Below are 21557 nucleotides of genomic sequence, written 5' to 3' on the forward strand. Positions count from 1 at the left end.
CAGCTCCTTCTAAATAATGACGAGTCCATTAAATGTCCAGTGTCACATTGAAGGAAGAATCCACTGGCAGGAAAGTAATTGGTTTTATTGATGTTTTTCACCAGTAGCTAATGGGGGAGCCTTGCTCTGTTGTTCAAAGGTGACCGCAAAAAACACTAGCTAAAATGCAATATTGCCTGATCCACTCTTAGCCAAGGTCACAGGAAGAACTCATCACTTGTACAGCTAAATGCAGCTCTTGTTTTGGAAGTGTGTCGTCCTTTCAGACACAGACGGAAAAAGCCTCAGACGAGCAAACAGAAAAGGCAAGATAACCGTCTAAGAATGGCACAGGTTGTGTTTATGCCAGAGGCGCCGGCACCGTGATGCTCGCCAAATACACACTCACATGCAGGGAAGCTTAGCAGATGGGCTGGAGTTGCTGAGTGGCAGATAAAGAAAAACAGAGCAGCTCTGCTATCAGCATCTAACAAGCTAATCAGTTTAAGGCTCACCAATCCACTGTAGGCCATGGTTTTAGTGCGGCTTTAAAACTTGATTCACTGCGAAAGATTACGCTTGTGGGGAACGGCCCTTTGTGACTCACTCACTAAAAGATGTCACACCGAGGGAAAAAAATAAAACTACTCCATTGTTGGAGCGGCCACGGCGTCGCGTTGAGGAATTCATTTAAGAAATAAAAAGAAAAGAAAAAGAAAGACATCTCCACAGACTCACCCAACGACGACAATGATGAAGTCGAGCAGATTCCAGCCGTTCCTCAGGTAGGCATTAGGGTGGAAGAGCAGGCCGTATGCTATAACCTTCAGGAATGCCTCCACGGTGAAGATGATGAGGAATAAATACTCCACGCGCTCCTGCAAAAAAACACATAAAGTATGTCCATTTTAATGCATAAAATGCCTCCATCTAATATCTTTGAGGGTTCAACGCTCATGTGAACATCACATTTTGAGAGTTTCTCTTTCTCTTTATTTATAATGCATATACAGTAGTACCTCTACAGATACTTAAGTCATCTCCTATTTTAAAATTTTCGTAAGTAAAGACGCTTTTTACAAGTAAATAGCTTAAACCATTCCAAGCCAATAAAGTGCTCCTAAACCCTTTAAATTAATTAATAAAATTAACTGTAGCAGTTGACAATTGGAATGCAATTCATTTGTTTGCCTTGAGATGGTGCTGATGTGTTGTCTCATTGGTTGATGGTAACGTGATTTGTTGGAGTTGATTGCCCGGCCGTATATAAGCTGCAGCAGCAGGTAAATTGAGCAAAAAAAAAAAATAAACAAACATCTTTTGCCACAGAAAAGCCACACTGGACTATAAGCCACAGGTATATGGTGGTATTATGAAACTTTTCAATGTTCTTTATATATTTTAATATACATCCAATATATATATTTTAATTAACAACTGCAACATCCTCTCTTTTACATACTGAACATGCCTGCATATTTAGTCCCAACATAATAGAAAATGGATGGATGGATATTACCAACAGAATACTAAAGAGTAAAATAGCAGTAAAAACTTGAAATCAATAATTTGATAGCATCCTGTCTCCCGTTGTTTAATTGATAGATTATTTTAGTGAACATTGCACACACTGCAAATAAATATATATACAATCATAATTTTATGAATACAATCATATATACTGTATACTGTACATCAAATGTACATGCCATAGACTTTTATACAAGTTATTATTCAATTTAGACATATAAAAAAATATATTTTTAATAATATATTTTAAAACTCTTTTGAGCACAGCCATTGATTCACATCTTTTCAGTTCTATTTCATAGTTGTTCCATAAACTGACTCCTTAAACACACATTTGCTTGACCTGTGGTAAAAACCACCCAATAAACTACACTTGACTATAAGGCGCAGGGCTCAAATCCTGATGAAAAATTTGAGGCTTATAGTCCGAAAAATCCATCTGCTGACGTTTTTAGGTAATTGCACTTATTTACTATTGTTGTCTAACTGCTTCCATGCAACGCGTGACTACAATGCTGGTCTGCTATTGGTCGGCATCCCCAAACGGAAATGGTGCTCTGCTATTGGTCGGCGTCTCCTCATGGATATGGTAGTCTGCTGTTGGCCAGCCTCACTCATTTAAAATGGTGGAACGATAAAGCTTTGTTCGATTGTGATTACAAAACTGTATTTATAGTGCATTATACTGCTTAATTCAAAGTTGAAAGGGTTAGCCATCGGTCCCAGGATTGCTAGTGATGTTAAAGAGAGAAGTAAGAAGATGATTTATATGGAAACAATGCTGGAGATAACCCTAATTAGGTGATATGGGCATACTAAGCGGCACTCAAAGGTAAATAAATCCTTTCTATATTTTTTATTTATGTTTTCTGATTGTATACATGTATATTATATACACGTAGCACTTACTATACTATTTTGGTACACAATTTTAATATGTATGTACAACTTTTATGTTTTTACCTGTTCTAAACGCATTAGCTATTTAACATTGGTTTGGATTGCCCGTCATACGACGAATTCGCCTTACGACCCCAAGCGCGGAACGGATTATTGTCGTAACACAGGGGCCCACTGTAAATATACTATGCATTTACCTATGTGCCCATGTCTTATTTTTGATAAACAGAGGCTTTCTGTATTTCCATGTTGGCCATGATGGAGAGCTAAGTAATTTTTCGATGTGGTGCATAATGTAAAAACGTTGAGAACCGTTGGTCTGACATATAACTGGGTACACAATCAAAGCATCTTGATTATATAAAAAAGGAGTTACATTTCCTGCCGGAACCTTAAGCGTATACTCACAAACACAAACACATGCACTCACACACACACACTTCAAGAGTTCTGCCACAGACATTGTTGTCATAGTGATGACCTCTGACTGAGAGGGGGGTCCTGGGAAATGACCCAAAACCGCTTTAAAAGAACGAATGGGGTGGGATTATATAATATTATGAACATCATCGTAAAAAACACTGTCTACAACTCGTCATCTGTCATTTTACATAAATAATCAGACAAGGAACACATACAGAACGAGGAGACTATATCAACAAGAAGCCATCCCTCCCTGATTCATTTTTAAAAAAACAATAATATCTGCCTGCATCCATCACTGTCAACGCTGCCCCCGGTGTGTGTCCTGGTGGTTTCCCATGGTCGCACGCTCACACCCGACCTCTGCTGCTGACCATCTCAGCAGCTACTGTGGGAGGAACCAAGGGAACCTGACACCAGAGCTATGAGCTGACTGAAGGGTGACCTCAAGATATCACACTCATTCAATACCAGAAATGTATTTTCAGGGTTTTTCACTCATTCAATTCCAGGGACGTATTTTCCCTTTTTTTTTGTTTTGTTTAAGTGCCCAGACATTCAATCCCAAATACTTAAGTATCAATTTAATATTTAGAGTAAGTATCTGGAAATTAATATCCTTCATGTACTTAAGTATTGATTTAATACAGAGGAACCCCTGCCAGATGAAAAAAATCTGTTCCATGGGTGTAAATGTAAGGCGAAATCATCCTATGGCGGGCAATAGAAACCTATGTTAATTAGCTCATTTGTGTGAAACTCCAGGTAAAAACATCAAAATTGTATTATACGTATTAAAAATGGGTAACAAACTAATATTGTAAGCACTACTTATATATAATATACATGGAAACAATAAAATAACATCATAAATTAAAAAAAACATGAAGGAAAAATGAAATGTTATTACCTTTCAGTGAAGTTGACTTGAGCTACTGACCCCCTAGCAAGGGTAGCCTAACTTAGCCTAGCCTAGCCTTCTTCGTATTTCTTGATTATCTCCAGCTTCGTTTTCATACTAACCATCTTCTTACTCAATCTTGGGAACCATGGCTAACCAATTCAAGTTGGAACTGAGCACTAAAACGCACAATAAATACCATATTGTAAGCATTCACACGAGATCAAGTCTTTAGCATGTCAGCATCTTAGTGACACTAAAACACATTAAAACACATATATGTGTTTTAATGTGAAAAAGAAGTGAAAATACGTCTCTGGCATTGAATGAGTTACGAGTCTAGACACTCAATCCCAGACACTTAAATATACATTTGAAACTTAAGTATTTACCTTAATATACTTAAGTAAGGATTTAATACTGAATTGTCTGGGATTTAATGTCTGGACTCTTATAAACAGTGAAAATATGTCCCTGGCATTGAATGAGTTAATGACAACAACAACAACAAAAAAGGCACTTGAACAGGGTGTGTAGACTTTTTATAACCACTATTCAATGACAATATTGTTAAATGTCCAGATAAAGTTGCCACTATTGAATCAATGGTAATGACAAGGCCAGGTTTTCTAATAATATGTGTTATATCCTCTTGAGAGCCATTTGTGTCCACAGTTGTGTCCATGTTGTCTCCGACATCCCCACCCAAACATATAAGGCATCCCAGGAAAGGCCAGGATGTCCATTACTGAGTACACCAGGACTAAGTCAGGTAGCTCAAATGAAGGAAAATATATCAACCAAAAACTGATGTCCACTCTAGTGGGTTGGGTCTATAGGTTGAGGATATGTCTCAGCAAAATGATGCTATTTTATCGCCTGTTAATGAAAAGTCCATTTAAGATACCAAATATGAATCACCATGGCAGATTAAGATAACATGATTAGCATTTATTATTTTAAGATTATTAAAAGAAAGCATCCTTGAAAAGCAATTAGTGATTCAAGCCTCAATGGTATTGCTTCGTGTCTTTTTAAAAAATGTCTTATTTGCATTGCAGTCATTATCCAGAATTGAGAGAATTGAGAATTTACATTACTTTAATTATTTTGCTTTTATTTTTCTAAACACATGTCACTTGCAGAAAACTTCGATAATTGAGGCTTTTTTTTTGTTAAATATTCATCACTCTCCGCCACACAGCAAGCAGTCTCAATAATTACAAACGTGTTGTGTATCTGCCGGTGACAGGCGGCCTGGTCGGCACTTAGACATCACGGAAAAAAAAAAAAAAAAAACATGTGGTTGAAACAGCAAATCGCTCACACACACACACACACACACACGCACACACACACACACACACTTGTACAGCTGTACTTGTGAGATCTCCTATTTACATAATGCATTTCCTATTCCCTAACCTTAAACATCAGAAATGATTGCATAACCCTAACCTTCAGTCATGACACTCAAAAAAAGTTCTGAACAAGTGAGGACCGGCCGAAATGTCCTCACTTCTCCAAAATGTCCTATGTCGTGGTTCTCACAAGTATCTGGTTAGTGAAAGGAATGAGAGGGTAAAAAGGATGGCAGGATGAAAAGGGGAAAGAGAAAAAGTTGGGATGCCGGACAGGTGAGCGTGTCGCCACAGTAACTCGGTTAAATATAATAGTTCAACTCAACCGCCAATCCATCAGTGCAGCCAATTGGATTACTGCATTGACATTCTATTGCACGATCTGCTTTTTTTCCATTCGCCTTGACCTTTTGCTTGTGTGTGTATTTTTGTGTCGGGTTTAACCATTTTGAAGCTACAGATGTGCGGCAGATGTGTAGTACTATTTTCTCGAGTGTTCCAAAAGTTCTCATTTTTATTGAAATATGTGGACTTTTCCTTCCCGTTCTTGTTTTCACGTGGTCATCATACATTTTTTCTCATTTCCCATTCAGTGTACCCACCTCATCTCTTCCTTCCTTGTTTTCAATCCCACTCTCTCGCACAATCTTTCTTCCTGGGTGCCAACCGCAAGTTACCATAGAGACCAAGATGGGTTTCCACGTTACCATGGAAACTGCGGGCTGCAGCCGCGGCGCCACTTGTGCTCACGTTCGCACCGATGACACTGATCCGCGCTGTACCGAGAATATCCGCATCATCACATGGTCCTAATTGCTACTTTCCTGTCACCCTGCCCTTCCTCTATTGTGGGCAATTAATTGTTTGTGTGTGGTTCAGGACGATTAACACAAAATGGAAGATTAAGAAAAAAAATGAAATAGAAATAAATGAACATATAAAGAATATAAGATATTAAAAGTACAAAAATTATACATATTGGGGATGGGCAGGTACCGATATTATCACCCCAATTATCAGTATCCGTGCCAAAACCAGCGTTATTTCAAGGTATTTTACAATCAGAAACTCAAAGTTAGAAATAGAAGAAGAAATTTATTGTTTTTTTTTTGGTCATGTTTTGAGCCCTAGTCCAGTGCGGCTTTTTTTTGTGTTGTTTTTTGTTGTTGTTTTTTTGGTTTTGCTAGCCACCAGCGAGCAAACGTGTGTACCTGTTCGAGGTGTCAATTTATGGAACAACTATGAAATAGAAGTGAAAAGATGTGAATAAATGGCTGTGCTCAAAAAGAGTTAAAACAATATATTATTAAAAATATATATACAGTATGTCTATATGTAATATGAGAATGTATAGAATTAGGGGTAAATTTGTGATGTGCAAATGTTATATACAGTACACAGTATATATGACTTTATTTATGTATTAATGGTTGTATATGAATTATCTAGAATGAGTTATTATGTACACTAAAATAAACTATCAAACAAAGTGAGACAAAAAAAATGTGATTGAAGTGTTGATTTCGATTTTGAACTGCTATTTAACTAATAGATATCCATCCATTTTCTATAAATATGTTGGGGCTAACCATACAGGCATGTTCAGTTAAAGAGAGGACATTGATGTTGGCAACAATTACAAAAAAATTAACTAAAAAAAATTATAATCTTCATATACAGTGATCCTCGCTATATCGCGGTTCATCTTTCATGGCTTCGTTGCGTCTACGATTTTTTACAGTGAATATTTTTTACAGTGCATTGTGCTCTAAATTCTGATTGGCTCAGGGGATTTACTGTTGTCTAGAAATAAAATATTGACGCTGTAATGTATTGGTTTTTCACTTGTCAATTTATTACAAAAGGAAAGAGGATCCAAAACCTTGCTCGTCTCTCCTGTAACCGCCCGTGTGCGCTCAACTCAGCACACATGCACACGTTACAAACGTGCTAGTAAGCACATTGATTGACAGTTTGGTCTCTGGGAGCTGATCAAGTGAGTCGTAGGCGTGCCGAGAGCAAACGCACACACCCTCTGTGTGCCTACATAGAGAGCAACAGAGAAATGCACAGCTTTGGAAATCTGACTTTTACCTAGATTTCTTTTGTAATAAATTGATATTTCAAGTGTATTGTTATGATATAAGAGGCTTCACTTTAATTCGATGTCCAAGCATATCCGTTTATAAAAAACTTCTAGCTCCAAAAAAAAAAAAAGAGCAGCAACAATGTTCTTCTCTTGCGCCTTCATAGAAACAGACAATATAGCGGAGCGGAGTCATGACGAAGAGGCACAGCTGGGGCTGTAAAACAGATTTTGATTCTTGGTTTTATTCTATAGTTCAAAAACAAAAATAAAGCTGACTACTTCAGGGATTTCACTTAGCTCGTGTTATTTTTGGAACACAACCCCCACAATAAACGAGGGATCACTGCACCATCTTTTTGCATAAAGATCTGATGTTATTATCGGCTGCTTATAGTCAAATGCAGCTTATCCGTGATGGAAATAATTTTTTTACTCATATTTTCCTGCTCCGGCTTATATACCAGTGCGCCTTATGGGTCGGAAAATATGGTAGTTTTGGGGTGTTTAGTGTTTAGTTGAATTTTCCTGAATGTACAAAGATATTAAGAATGCAATAACAGCAAAATTAACTACGCTATATAGTTATGAAATTGAAATAGGAATATTTTATATGTCATAATGAGATGAATAAGACTTTAAAAGACTTTTGCATTATGGGAGTCTGGGCTAAGCCAATCATCATCATCATGTTAGCCACTAGCACCACCCGGCGGATTTGGGGTGTCAACACAAATATTTCTATTGCACTACGTCCTCCAGTTGCCGTTGAAATGATTAATGCAAACATTGGGGGAAATGTATGATATGGCTTTCAATATGTCCAAAATTTCCAATATTTCCAATTTTGAATGGCAGTAAATGAGCACAACATGGGCTAAATTTGACACCTTGGGTGTACCTCTCAATCTCCCGTTTGGAAGTATTTAGAAGAGACAACAGCATGAAAAATAAAAATAAGTCCAAAAGTCCATCATGTTGTCAAGTCAAAGTCGAAGTCAATTTTATTGTCAATTTCGTCACATGTACTTGACATACAAAGGAATCGAAATTGCGTTACTATCCTCTGCGTTTTACATGTACAATAAGAAAGTGCAGGTGCGCAACACGAGACAATCCTAAAACTAGATTCTTAACAATAGTAACGTGCAGTATGTTAGGGCTACTTTGCCTAGTGTTGCTAAACTAAAGACAAAAATCAGATGTGGCAAGAGTACCCCAAGATATATAGCGAGACGAGACAAAGCAAGACAACTCTGATTGTGGTTGTCCCAGCTGTGTGCATTTGAGGTAGTTATGGTTGTAAGTGTAATCGCTAGTGCAATAGAAATACAGTGGGCCCCCGGGTTACGAACTTAATCCGTTCTGCGGCTACGCTCGTATCTCGGATTGCTCGTATAGCGGGCAATCCAGACCCATGTTAATTCGTGAATGCGTGCAACGCGCGCAGATGCCTTAGGTAAAATCATCACGCTGTATACATATATTAATATTAAGTGACATAATCTACTGTACAGTTGCATTAAATAACAAATACAAAGGAAAAATGACTTTTACCTTTGGAAAGACGTGACTTGTGCTGAGATAAGCAGAGATGAGCAGAGATGAATGCTCGAAGTCAATACGGTAAATCAGATATGCTATTGGTCTTACAGTGTCAAAGTAACTTTTTCAGTCAGGGTTTTCTCTACTTCCTTCCATCCCAACCAGCTGTGCCATCAAGCTAGATAAAGGCGTTCGGCCAATAGCATATCGGCACTTCTGTGATTGACGTGTGACGCCGGCCAATAGCATCTCCGTGAGTGAGACCGGGTGACCTTAATCGACCAATAGCATATTGGCGTCTCCTTGACTGACTGATAATTATTCGCACTTTTTTTTTAAACGGTTGGAATGTATTGAAATCTTATTGATAAACACATTTAAACCTGTGACGATTTTTTGTCCTGCAATCGGCACACTTAATTTCATGTCAGCTGTTTTTCCCGACGTGAATTGAGCTGGGCGGAGGCGGAGCGGAGGTAGTGTGTGTTGTATTTACTAGGCACCACACTTGTTGCTTGTTCGAGCGTCAGTTCACCGTTGGTTACAACTCACAGAATTGCAAGATTGGCGCTGTACCAAAGCATGTCGGGAGGTCGCCGCCTAACATGACATGCAGTTTTGTCAAGCCACCATTATATGGCACTGCAATACCAGCCGTAACAGGGTGCAGAGATTAACCTCTTGAGTTAATACGGCAACGCTTATAGGCTATTGGTCTTACAGTGTTACAGTAACTCTTTCAGTCATGGTGCAAATCACGGAGATACTAAAACATCATCCTCTTATTTCTTCCTTTACCGCTGCTAGTAATTTTAGAAGCTATGTCTAACAGATAAAGTTTGCAAAGTCTTCAAAACATTCCGTTTTTCACTCATTTTGTCTACTTCCTTCCATCCTGTCCCATCAAGCTAGATAAAGGCGTTCGGCCAATAGCATATCGGCATTTCTGTGATTGACGTGTGACGCCGGCCAATAGCATCTCCGTGAGTGAGACCGGGTGACCTTAATCGACCAATAGCATATTGGCGTCTCCTTGACTGACTGATAATTATTCGCACTTTTTTTTAAACGGTTGGAATGTATTGACAATTAATTAAAAAAAAACACACATTTAAACCAATGACAATTCTTTGTCCTGCAATCGGCACATTTAATTTCATGTCAGCTGTTTTTCCCTTTAGCTGTACAAACACTACACTTAAATGGTAATATATTTAGACACCGTGAGTGAGACAGTCAGTGTGAGATTGACACATTGAGAAGACCAATAGCGTTCACGTTACCGCCATAAGTACCTGTTGATGATTGTAGATGACGCAACTGCTGAATATATTGACGCAGTTAGGCGAGAACATTTCTACATACTCAATGGATGGTTAGTCGGAATGCTCGCAAGACGAGAGGTTTGCTCGTAAGCGGAGGACAAAAATCTCCTTGATCCACGCTCGTAAGGTGAAATGTTCGCAAATAAGGATGCTCGTAAGCCGGGGGCTGACTGTATAAATAAATATGGCAGCAGCAAGTCTATGCAAATTTTGCAAGTGCATGAGCAAAGTGTGAGTTTGAGGGGGAGTCCAATCACCTATACTTCGTCTGCCAGCTAGGTGTTTCTTCTGGCTGGGGCTGAGTGTGGGAGGGAGGAGGGGGGGGGAGAAAGGGAGAGAGAGAGAGAGAGAGAGAGAGAGAGAGAGAGAGAGAGAGAGAGAGAGAGAGAGAGAGTTCAGCAGTTTCACGGGTGGGAAGAGGAGAGAGTTCAGCAGTCTCAATGCCTGGGGGATAAAGCTGTTCCTGAGTCTGGTGGTGCGGGAGCGGAGGCTCCTGTACCTCTTTCAGGAGGGCAGGAGGCTGAACAGACTGTGTGCAGGGTGACTTGTGATGGCTTTGCGAGTGAGGTGGGTGGTGTAAAGGTCTTGCAGGGAGGGGAGTGGAGCACCAATAATCCTCTCAACTGTCCTCACGATGTGTTGAAGAGCCTTCCAGTTAGAGTCAGTGCAGCTCACGCCCCACACGGTGATGCAGCTCGTGAGGATGCTTTCGATGGTTCCTCTGTAGAATGTGGTCATGATGGGTGGCACCGCACTTGCCCGCTTCAGTTTGCGCAAGAAGTAGAGACGCCGCTGTGCTTTCTTGGCCAGAGATGCAGTGTTGGTGGTCCGGGAGAGGTCATCGCTGATGTGCACCCCCAGGAACTTGGTGCTGCTCACCCTCTCCACTGCAGCACCGTCGATGGTCAGTGGGGGGTGTTGGATGTGGCCTCTCTGGAAACGACAACCATCTCTTTGGTCTTGCTGTTTGCATGTTTAGCAGGAGGTTGTTGTCTTTGCACCATCTGGTCAGAAGCTCCACTTCTTTCATGTAGTGGGTCTCGTTGCCGTTGGAGATGAGGCCCACCAGTGTTGTGTCATCAGCAAACTTCAGGAGGTGGTTGGAGCTGTGGGTTGCTGTGCAGTCAAGTGTCAATAGGGTGAAGAGGAGGGGGCTGAGCACACAGCCTTGTGGGGCCCCCGTGCTCAGGGTGATCCTGCCTGAGATGTTGTTGCCAACATGCACCACCTGAGGGCTCTGGCTGAGGAAATCCAGCAGCCAGTTGCAAAGTGAGGTACTGAGGCCCAGTTTTTCCAGTTTGCAGGTGAGTTGTTGTGGTATTATGGTGTTGAACGCTGAGTTGAAGTCTATGAACAGCATTCTCACATATGAGTCTTCCTTGTCCAGGTGGATGAGTACTGGGTGGAGGGCAGAGCAGATTGCATCATCTGTGGATCGCTTTGCCCTGTAAGCGAACTGGTACGGGTTTTATTTGTATTGATGGAAGTATAAATAAATAAATAAACTGAAAATTAATTAGTTTTACTGGTACATGAATTTAAATAAAAATAATACAATCTTAAAAAAATACAAAAAGGAATTCTTGAGGGCTCTACACTTTGTCAATCAACCTCATTCTTATCAACTGCACACAATAAAATCCAACAAATATTCATACCTAAATCTAAATCAGTGTGTAGCATTAGCCCACCTGTTGATTTTAATTTAATTGGACACATGCTCTGAACTAGTGTAGGAGCCATTGTTTCTTTATATAATTGTTGTTGCATAAGTGGTCACTGGGTGGCAGTATAGGTGGGCGGGGTAGGGTTGAGGAGATAATTGGGAACTTATTCAAGGTCGGGTGTGTTGGCAGCACGGAAATGGGTGACAGGGAGATCATACGGTTTTTACCGCATCACAGCAAACAACGCAACAACGCAACACAGCAACAACGCCAACACCACCAACAACGCAAAGAATGCAAGGAAAACGCCACACCACGCCGCCAAAACAATTCAAGCGCTCAATGCTATGCATAACTAATAAAACACTGTAAACATCACAAGCATAAGATCAGGATTCGAGCACATCATTTGCACATCATTTACTTAAAATTTCATTGCTGCGAGTAAAAAACATCTCCCATCCCGCGCCGACCTGACCAGCTAAAATTGGTCACTGGATTAGTCGCTACAACTAGTATTCCAGATTTGCCACCATTCCAATTCAATAAACTCTGGAAAAGATTATCTCACCAAAGATTAAACTATACATTTGCTTTTGCGTACCAGGGCGATCCCTTGACCCCTGATAGATACCACATGCGCTGATTGGAAAGACTTTGCATCACCACCAATTTCCAACAGAGAATACAGCCTATTTTTAATAGAAAAACTGAACAATAGATCAAACTTTCTTTTAACATGTTCTTCATTTATTAATCATATCACTTTCTAACTAATCAAGCACCTGTCAGCCTTACGCTAGCTCTGCCTCTGCTGAGCAAACAGACGCTAAATGCATTACCATTAAGGTTTTATTGTCTGAGATTAATTATTCATTAATTCATTGTCTTCTTGTGCTTTTCTTTTCCCTGTTCTGGGTTAAGGCGCCTGGAGCGCCCAGGCACCACAGGGATAAACGCGCTTCTGCATCCACACAAGTGAGCTTTTTTCAACCTGACTTGCTTGCATTTGGAACGAGAAGGAACGGACTTCAACATTTGAAACGTGTCATCAAAGTTGTCAAAAAATGAGGATAAGATAGCTCTACTTACGAATGGCTCGTCATGAAAAATTCAGGTTATGAAACGCCTCTTTGGAAAAATAGTGTCTCTAGTTACGAAAGAAAACTCAGGATACGAAAGGCAACAATTGCTAGCAGATAACGCACACACACATGATGCGCTGATGCTTCTGCCGTTAGCATTTGCCACTATCACCTTAGCGAGTAGTGTGTGCAACATCACTCAGGAAGCATGACCGTAAACTAAACTTACATAATACAACACCCTCAAAATGTTGCAAAAATAGTAATTATAGCTCCTCTGGACGATCAAATGATTCCTCGATCACTGGCAATGTAAAATAAAAATGTATATACAAATAAATTGACCTAAAAAGGTCTCTGCAGGGCTTGCTTTGTCGCACAGTGGTTAGCACATACGCCTCACAGTTCAGGAACCAAGAGTTCAAATCCATATACAGCACACACACACACACACATATATATATATATATATATATATATATATATATATATATATATATATATATATATATATATATATATATATATATATATATATATATATTATAATTGTTCCATAAATGGACACTTTGAACAGATACATTTGCTTTACTGGTGGATTGTGTCCTAGTGGCTATCAAAAAAACAAAACAAAACAAAACAAAAACACTTACGGCGTATCGTCATAGGATGCATACGGCAGTTAAGTGTGAGGCATCGGGCAGAGATAGTTGCTTCTGTTCCTTCTATCTCTATTTCTGTAAGTGTTTGGGGTTTAAGGCGATTGAGTTGTAGGCCCAAAGTGCCCGAGGTCTGAACTCGACAGACTGGAGAGAGACCTGAGCTTACGGTAGCAGATTTGCCTAAGCGGCCACCCGTTACAAGTACCAACCAGGCCTGACCCTGCTTAGCTCCCAAAATTTTGTTCTCAGAATAGTATGTTTTTTTTGTTTGTTTTTTTCGGTCGACGCATTGAGCGCCCCTGCAATACGGCGGAGAAAAGGGGAGAGAAAGGGAAACAGTAATTGGTCTAAAAATAAAAGAACACAGGAGCATAAATCATCTCCTATAGACAGCTTGCGTGTGTGCATGTGTGAGAGCGAGAACCTTGAGAGACAAGAAAGGAGATGAAGGCAGTAAAAAGCAAGCTTGGGAGATAATGAAACAGTGAAGGTGAACGGGAGGACTCAAAGCCTTACGTTCGCTATGAGCAACGGAAACGCGAGCGCAAAGGCGCAAATGAAGACAAAGTGAAGTGGCGCGCAGACACTGCAGTGCATCAAGATGCCGCTTGTTAAACTGTCAGCCAAAGATTGATGACGAGATCACCGTGTGTGACTGCATGCGTGCGCAAGCATGTGGGAGCCATATTGCTCTATTAGGGTGTCAAAAAAGAAAGAGGAATTACACTGAAAACTCTCTCTTTCACTTAACTTACGACAAAAGACGTCAAAAATCCTCAAAGTGCTACCGTATATATAATATACATATAGACAATCAGAAAACATCTTAAATAAAAAAGTATAGAAAGGATTTGTTTTCCTTTGAGTGGCGCTTGTTATGCCCATATTCCCTAATCAGGGTTATCCCCAGCATCATTTCCATATAAATCATCTTCTTACTTCTCTCTTTAACATCACTAGCAGTCTTGGGTCCCAAGGCTAACCCTTTCAACTTTGAATTAAGCAGTAAAATGGACTATAAATACGGTTTTGTAACCACTCATAATCGAACAAAGCTTTACCGTTCCGCCATTTTGAAACAAGTGAGGCCAACCAATAACAGACCAGAATTGTAGTGACGCGTTGCAGGGACGGCAACTGAAAATAAGTGTAATTACAGAAAAACGCCTGCAGATGGAGACGAAACAACACAAATACACTCAAGCCCCTAGGGTCATGAGTTGCTTTGGGCGCACAACTGGGAAAGTATCAAAAACAGGGGATGAAAAAACTCACTATTCCAAGTCGCAACATGAAAATAATGTAAGCCAGGGAGTTGTAACACGGGGGTCCATTGTATATTCTAAGGCTGTTTCATTTCAAAATATTTTCATTTTGGCAGACGGGAATATGCAGATATCTTACACATTGCATCCTTTCAGCAAAATCAAAGCTTCCCTACAATATTTAGTTCTTGGATCGTAGTCTTATTTCAACTCCAAGTACCACAATGCATAGCAAGAACGTTGCATTGTGGGAGTCAGGCTAAGCCACTCAACGAGGGCTCGCAAATATAGTAATTTGTCTCCTCATGACGCCCGGTGTTTTTGGGAGTGCAAATTTCTACTGCAACCTGTTCGTGAATTTCCGTTGAAAGGATGAATGCAAAAATCGGGGGAAAAGCATTTAGAAGGGACGGCAGGATGGCATATTGAAAGTCGACATGTTTTGACAATCTATGCAATATTTTAGCATCAAAGTGTTTTTTTTCTACACTTTTCCTTTGATATCACACATCAAAAACATCTAAAAGCCCATGTTGGATCAAAATTGCCCCCATGGGTTAAGCGGCGTCCAATACCTATGATCGACTTTTTAAAATGTTTGAACACTCTGGTTATGTTCCCCAACATGATGAAAATGACGATTAACCTGACAAATTATTTTAATTAATTTGACTTAGTGCAAAACCCTAATTTCCAGGATACCTAAAGAAAACCAGCACAAGCAGCCCAGATTTGATTCAGTGTTCTTCATATAAATAACAAAGGCTTGATTACCAACTACATAAAAATATTGCCAATTAGAATGACCTGGACAGAACTGAGCAATCAGAAAAAAATTACTTATTCATTTGAACCCTACCCCCCAACGAAATAGCTGTTACCATTTATTTCAAATGGGCAAAAAATATTTAAGATTCCTTTTGTCAATCAATTAAACTTGCATCTTAAGGTTGCCAAAAAGTGTTGTTTTTTTTGGCTGTTTTTCAAGTAGAAAAAAAAAGGTTATACGTAGACTAGAATTAAATCCTTTTCGCTCACTACACGGCAAATTTGTTGATTTGCCGGTATAACAACCGAACATACCCCTCCATCTCTGAGAGCAACGGAAAAGCCGGTCAATGTGTGTGTGCGTGCCTCTTCTTCTCTTGTGTGTGTGTATGTGTTTAGAGTGACTCCATCATTCCTTCCTCGTTGATATCCAGTCAACTAAAAAGAGATTGATAAATAATATGTGATATGTGAATTCATATAGCTTGAGGAGTGTTACTGATGTCACCAGTAGCTCATATCTCAAACAGTTAATTGTCACCGGCAATTCATTTGATGAAATAACTTTGATGAGCGTGTGCGCAAAGGCACCGTGACACCCAAACAGGATTAACTGCAAACACCCACTTCACTGCAGTTGCCATAGTAGCATTGTCAAAACCAGCGACCCACACGCTTTAAAAAGACAAGTCCAACTTCCAGAAAGCACAAAGTTTAGCTTACAAGTTGAGGATGGCATAGTAAGAACATGAAAGACACGGGTAATCGTCAGGTTCAGACGATATAGAACATTTAATAAACAAACAAACCAGAAAGAAGAGAACAAAATTTTACTCGTCAGGAGAGTGGACAAAGCTGTGCACCTTTGCAGATCTTCTACCATTCTGGTTACACTTTCTGTCCACCCCTCTATTGTTCATTAGGGTTGGCCCTAGTTACAAAGCAACTTGCTGCCCTGAAAGGTTACAGAGGACATTATGGCAGCAAGGTAACAATTAATTTGGGGATAGGGTTAGTGGGGGACATAGGTGTAAGTCCACATACTATCTGGCCATGCAATATCTGCTATCTTCTTTCCCGGGAACATTGCGACAGAGCCCATACAGTTTCATCCTGTGATTAGGTTATCGAGCCAGTGATTTTTCATTACAGCTGCAGGAGACATGACAAATCCACCAGAAAATATCCATGTCTACCAATATACATGTTGCAGAAACAAATATGGCAAAACCTACATACAATTATTCTCACAGTATTACGTCCACAGTGACTCCCGTACCCGCCGAGCCTCATAACATCGTTGAGATATCGTTAGCCACACTTGCATACCGTAACAGGATCCAACACAAGAGCCACATTATGTTTGTAGTTTTATGTTATCAAGCCTAAAATGTGTCGTAGACAACTAGGAAACAATATATTGCCAAAAAAAAATCTTTTCGAAAGGAAATAGCCATCTTGCTAACAGATTTACAAAGCCAAGTGGAAGCTGACAGAGAAAAATTTCCACCTGGTCAGAAACATCGTGGAGAAGTTAATTTATGTGGACAAAACAGAGTTCATTACCTACCGAACTTTTGCAATGGTTTTACTATTGTAGCGATTGTGCCTGTCCAATCATTTCCTTCTCAGTCAGATTGATGTATCGCACAAGACTTTGGAGCAGGAGTCACCAACGTGGTGCCCGCCAGCACTGGGTATTCCCAGAGTATCACAGGAGTAGCTTGCAGACCTATTGTACAAATAGTTTACAAGTGATAGAACATTGTGATTTGCTTGGAATTTTACTAACAATTATGCATATAAGTCATATACATTACATTTTACACTTGATTTACATATTTACTACAGCTGTTTCTTAATTATTGTGAGAAATCAATAACATGATCAGGGTCTTCACATAAACTGACAGCCCTTTGCATTACTCAGTACCAAAGAAGTAGCTCTTAGTTTCAAAAAGGTTGGTGACCCCAGCTTTAGAGTCTTCTAGTCCATCCTTATATCAGCCCTCAATCATCATAGTCAAGACCTGTTCACACTCAGTATGAAAGGGTCACGTGGTAAACCGGAGTGACCACGGCATCCTGGTTGAAACATGGCCATATATGGAAGTGGTGACATACCAGCCCACAAGAAAGTGTGCCTGCTTGACTGATTGTCGGACTATTTCCTGCTGACACATGAAACATGGCTAGCAATTAACCAATCTGAGAACATTACATAGAATGTGCAATATGGTCACTGGCAGTGAGAAACCAATCATGGAACATTACGTGTTATATACCAGACCGCTGGTCTGCGGGTCAGTACCAGTCTGCATGGGCCACACCGGAAATAATGATGCTTTGGAACTGATTTAGTTTGTCTTTTAACAGGTCATTATTTGTGCTAGGTTTGGCTTGATCTTTGTTTATGGCGCTACCTCTGGCCGCTGTTGATATTACATTTTGTAAGGACCGTCACTGTAACCCCTCCTGGTCCACAATAAAAATCTTAAGCATTGAGGACCCCTTTATATACAGTAAAGAACGAACGCTGGGAGCGATAAACCATTTCCCGTACATTACGTAGTCTCCCTTTTGGGCCACCAATTGTTTGAGCATGTGCCTTTTAGTTCACCTTATCAATGACATACAGTAGGTCTATGACATAGACCTATAATATAGCCTGGGTCTATTAATTTGGTGCGCCGTATACTGCAAAAAATACGACACTATTGACTCTGTAAACCCTTGGAGAGTTTAATTCAATTCATTCTGCAGTTCCACCAAGACTGCTTGTTCATAACAGTTCAGAAGATGATGACTTGAGATAATGGAGGGAAAGTTTGCAATAGTTCCAATCGTTGTCCTGTTCTTAGTCTTGTTCCTAAATATATGGTTTCCCTGTCCTTGTGTACGTCATACCTCTGTCGTGCTCTTTAAGGACTTGCCAATTGATGCTTTTCCCACCCTTGTGACATTAACAATGTCCTGAAAGTCCTGGCCTGCTGGACTAATGAAATCTTTCCTCCTCCCCCTCTTGTCTCTCACCTGTGTTCACAGCTTCGCCCCTGCAACGAAAAACCAGTAAATTGTAATCCCTGCCCTTGAGTCTCCGAGCTGTGCCTCCAAAGCCACGCTCCTGCTGTTTGGCCAATCATTTCCTTCTGCCCCGCATCTGTCTTGTCAGTGAAAACCCCGCTCCCAATCATTCCTTTGCCCTCCCTGGTGTGCTACTCGGCAGTTTGTCGTCTACCTGTTTTAAAACGCCTCGGCTTTTACCTTATTTGAGTTCAGCTGGCTTTTAACACCCTCATGTCACACCATGTGACTGAACGTTAGTTAAAGTGAAGGATGAGGTGAGGAGAGTTTGGGTGTGAAGAACCAGTGGAACGGTGGTAAATGTATGGTCGCTTAAAAAAAAAAAAGAAACAAAATTGAAAAAGAGGTTTTTGTTGCAGCATTATCATTATATTGTGTGCAGGTGATTGTTGTCAAGCCTTTTCCAGTACAAAACACAGAAAAGAATCAGAAAGCACATCCAATTTGCTAACTGAATCATGTTGCCAACTGGGGATCCACAATGCTAACTTTAGCCAAAAACAGCAACCCAGTAATTTTCCACCCTACTAGCAATTTTCAATTGATAAAACGGAACAAGAAAGTCTCAAAGGCAACTTATGCTAAATGTCACTTTATCCCATTGGACAAATTTGTTGCATTTTTAACTGTCCTCGAACGACAATTAATTTTAGCCCGCCAACACGCAGTGGGGCCAGACAGCAGAAGATCACAATGTGAATACAAGGACATGTTTCTTGGTCTTTCTCTTACCTAATTGTGTTGTGTACTGTACCGCTAACTTCAGTTGTTATTGTGACCATTTTTTTTTTCTCTGTGTTAAAGTAGAAGGAAAGGCTTCCTTCTTGCGGCGCTTGTAAGTTAGCCTCTCATTATCTTCCAACCCTTTGCTGTGATGTGAACCCCCTGCCGAGTCGGGCATGCTAGCCATCCTGGCGTCCTATCCCTACTGTCATTATCTTGCTTCTGTTCACCCGCCTCTTATCTGTTGTCCGTCTAATAATCACAAGGTCTCCTTCTTTTCTCAACTTGACCCTTCGGTTACACAACACAAACAGTAGACATTTGCATTTAACCACAGAAGAAAAGATGCCAAGCAGTCGTTAAGGTCCGTGGGGAGCCCAGATGTGTGCTAATGGCTTGTTTTGTAAGAGAGGACAAGCTGTACTCGCCGTTATGCCACACACGCAGAAAAAGGACATGGTCAAACATGACAAACGTGCACGGGTAATACAGATTCAGTATCATGGTCGTCCTTCAGAGCATCTCCTCTTGAATACATGCCACTGACGGCAACAGATAACGCCAAAATTGATGAAATTAATTGGAGAATGTATGGAAGGACACAAGGGAGGAAGGATGAGCAGGATCCACAATGGCTCCAGAAGCTCAATCTATTAATCTGGCTTTAAAAACGAGCATATTGTAAAGTTGACAAGTGCGCATGCTCCCCAGCGAGCTCACCGACTCGCTTCCCTCTGGAGCGTGCCCATTAGTTCTGCTTGTTCGGGCTTCAATGGAGCCTGCCCCCCCACGCCGATCCCCATGGACACTCAGCCGGAACCTCATCAATCTCCCGATGGCCGGAAGAGAAAACTGACCCTGAAGAGAAATCCCTGCCCAGAGCTAAAATGGCTGACATGGGGGCGGGAAAAAGAAGGGGGTGAAATGCCAATGTTTCAAAAAGGGATGAGAGGGACGTCTTCATGGGTCTCCAAGTGTTGGCGTGACGACAGTTTAGCAAAAGGGAGATTTCACGCTAGGGCACAGTAAAGTGCAGTGAGGGTAATCAGCATTCAGGATTCAGACGACGACATTTAATCCCCCACAAACCAGCCAAAACACACAAAACATCTAAACCAGTAGTCCCCAACCACCGGTACCGGTCCACAGATCAAATAGTACCGGGCCGCGCGGGCTGCACCCGAAATAGTGTTTTGGAGATGATTTAGTTTAACAGTTCATACGTTTGTGCTTGATCTTTGTTTTTTTGGCGCCACCTCTGGGCGCTGTTGATATTCATTACATACAAGGATGATGTGGTTTTTAGAGCAGGACCACTGATCTAAACCGGTGATCCCCAACCTTTTGATCACCGCGGACTAATCAACGCCTTAGATTTATATTGCGGAGGAGGGGGTGCTGGCCGCTCTAAAAACCACATCATCCTTCTCACTACGCCTCAGATTTCTATTGATTTATACTGCGGACTATGCGCACTTGGGGGGGGGGCTGCTCTAAAAACCACATCACAAACGTATGACCTGTTATGCTACGTGAACACCGAACGCCGAATCATTCGGCGAGTCATGGGGCTTTCTGTTGCTGTTGTACTTTTTGTCCATTTTTTTGTCGTGCGAGGAGAGGAGAAGGGAGGGGAGTGGAGCGAGCTTGCTGTGCACTTAAAGGTAGATCCGGAAAGAAGAGCATTGCTGAGAACTTTCACTTTTCTGGAATGTGACAGAACCAATATTTTCACCGACAGCACCTTTATTCTTTGCGGCAATACTCGTCTGCCAAAAAATAAAAGTTTCAATGTCGCAATCAAGTGGCCGAGACCGTGCAAAATACTGTGCTGACAATGCTGCGCCATCGTTAGCTTAGCACAGTAACTACGGTTCAACAGCTGTTAAGTGAAGCAAACGCTGCACATACCAGTTGTCCCAAGTTCTCGCTTCCGCCTTTCTACAAGCCAGGTGAGTGCTCTTGCTTGGCTCTGTTTTGTATTGAAAACTCAGCTGGCCGCGTTGGATCGCTCCCGGTGAACTGTGAGCTGTTGAATGTTAGCGAAATTGATTGGCTGTCGCGACGCAAAACGCGGAAAAAGTAAAAAAAAAAATTAACTTCACGCAAAAGGCGAAATTTCGCTTCTTGTGATCGCGCGCGGGCATTCGCATCTCTCCATTCGCGTACATCGTGTCGCCCGAAGTGCATTCGTGCCCAGTCACGCGAACTCCATTGACTACAATACAAAACGCTTTTTCGCCTCGTTCGCATT

The 21557-nt window shown here is 40.9% G+C and overlaps 1 protein-coding gene across 1 annotated transcript in view; it reads right to left on the reverse strand.

Moving 5' to 3' along the window:
• Positions 1-21557, reverse strand: part of LOC148405803 (voltage-dependent L-type calcium channel subunit alpha-1C-like) — a 147427-nt gene that overhangs the window by 18575 nt on the left and 107295 nt on the right. The window contains exon 4 of the mRNA XM_088406335.1: positions 718-857. Coding sequence (XP_088262461.1) covers positions 718-857 — 140 coding nt within the window. The remainder of the gene's footprint in view (positions 1-717; positions 858-21557) is intronic.

Source organism: Hippichthys cyanospilos, chromosome 22 (genome assembly GCF_059441005.1).
Source record: "Hippichthys cyanospilos isolate Australia breed blue-spotted pipefish chromosome 22, RoL_Hcya_1.0, whole genome shotgun sequence".
Lineage (NCBI taxonomy): Eukaryota > Metazoa > Chordata > Actinopteri > Syngnathiformes > Syngnathidae > Hippichthys > Hippichthys cyanospilos.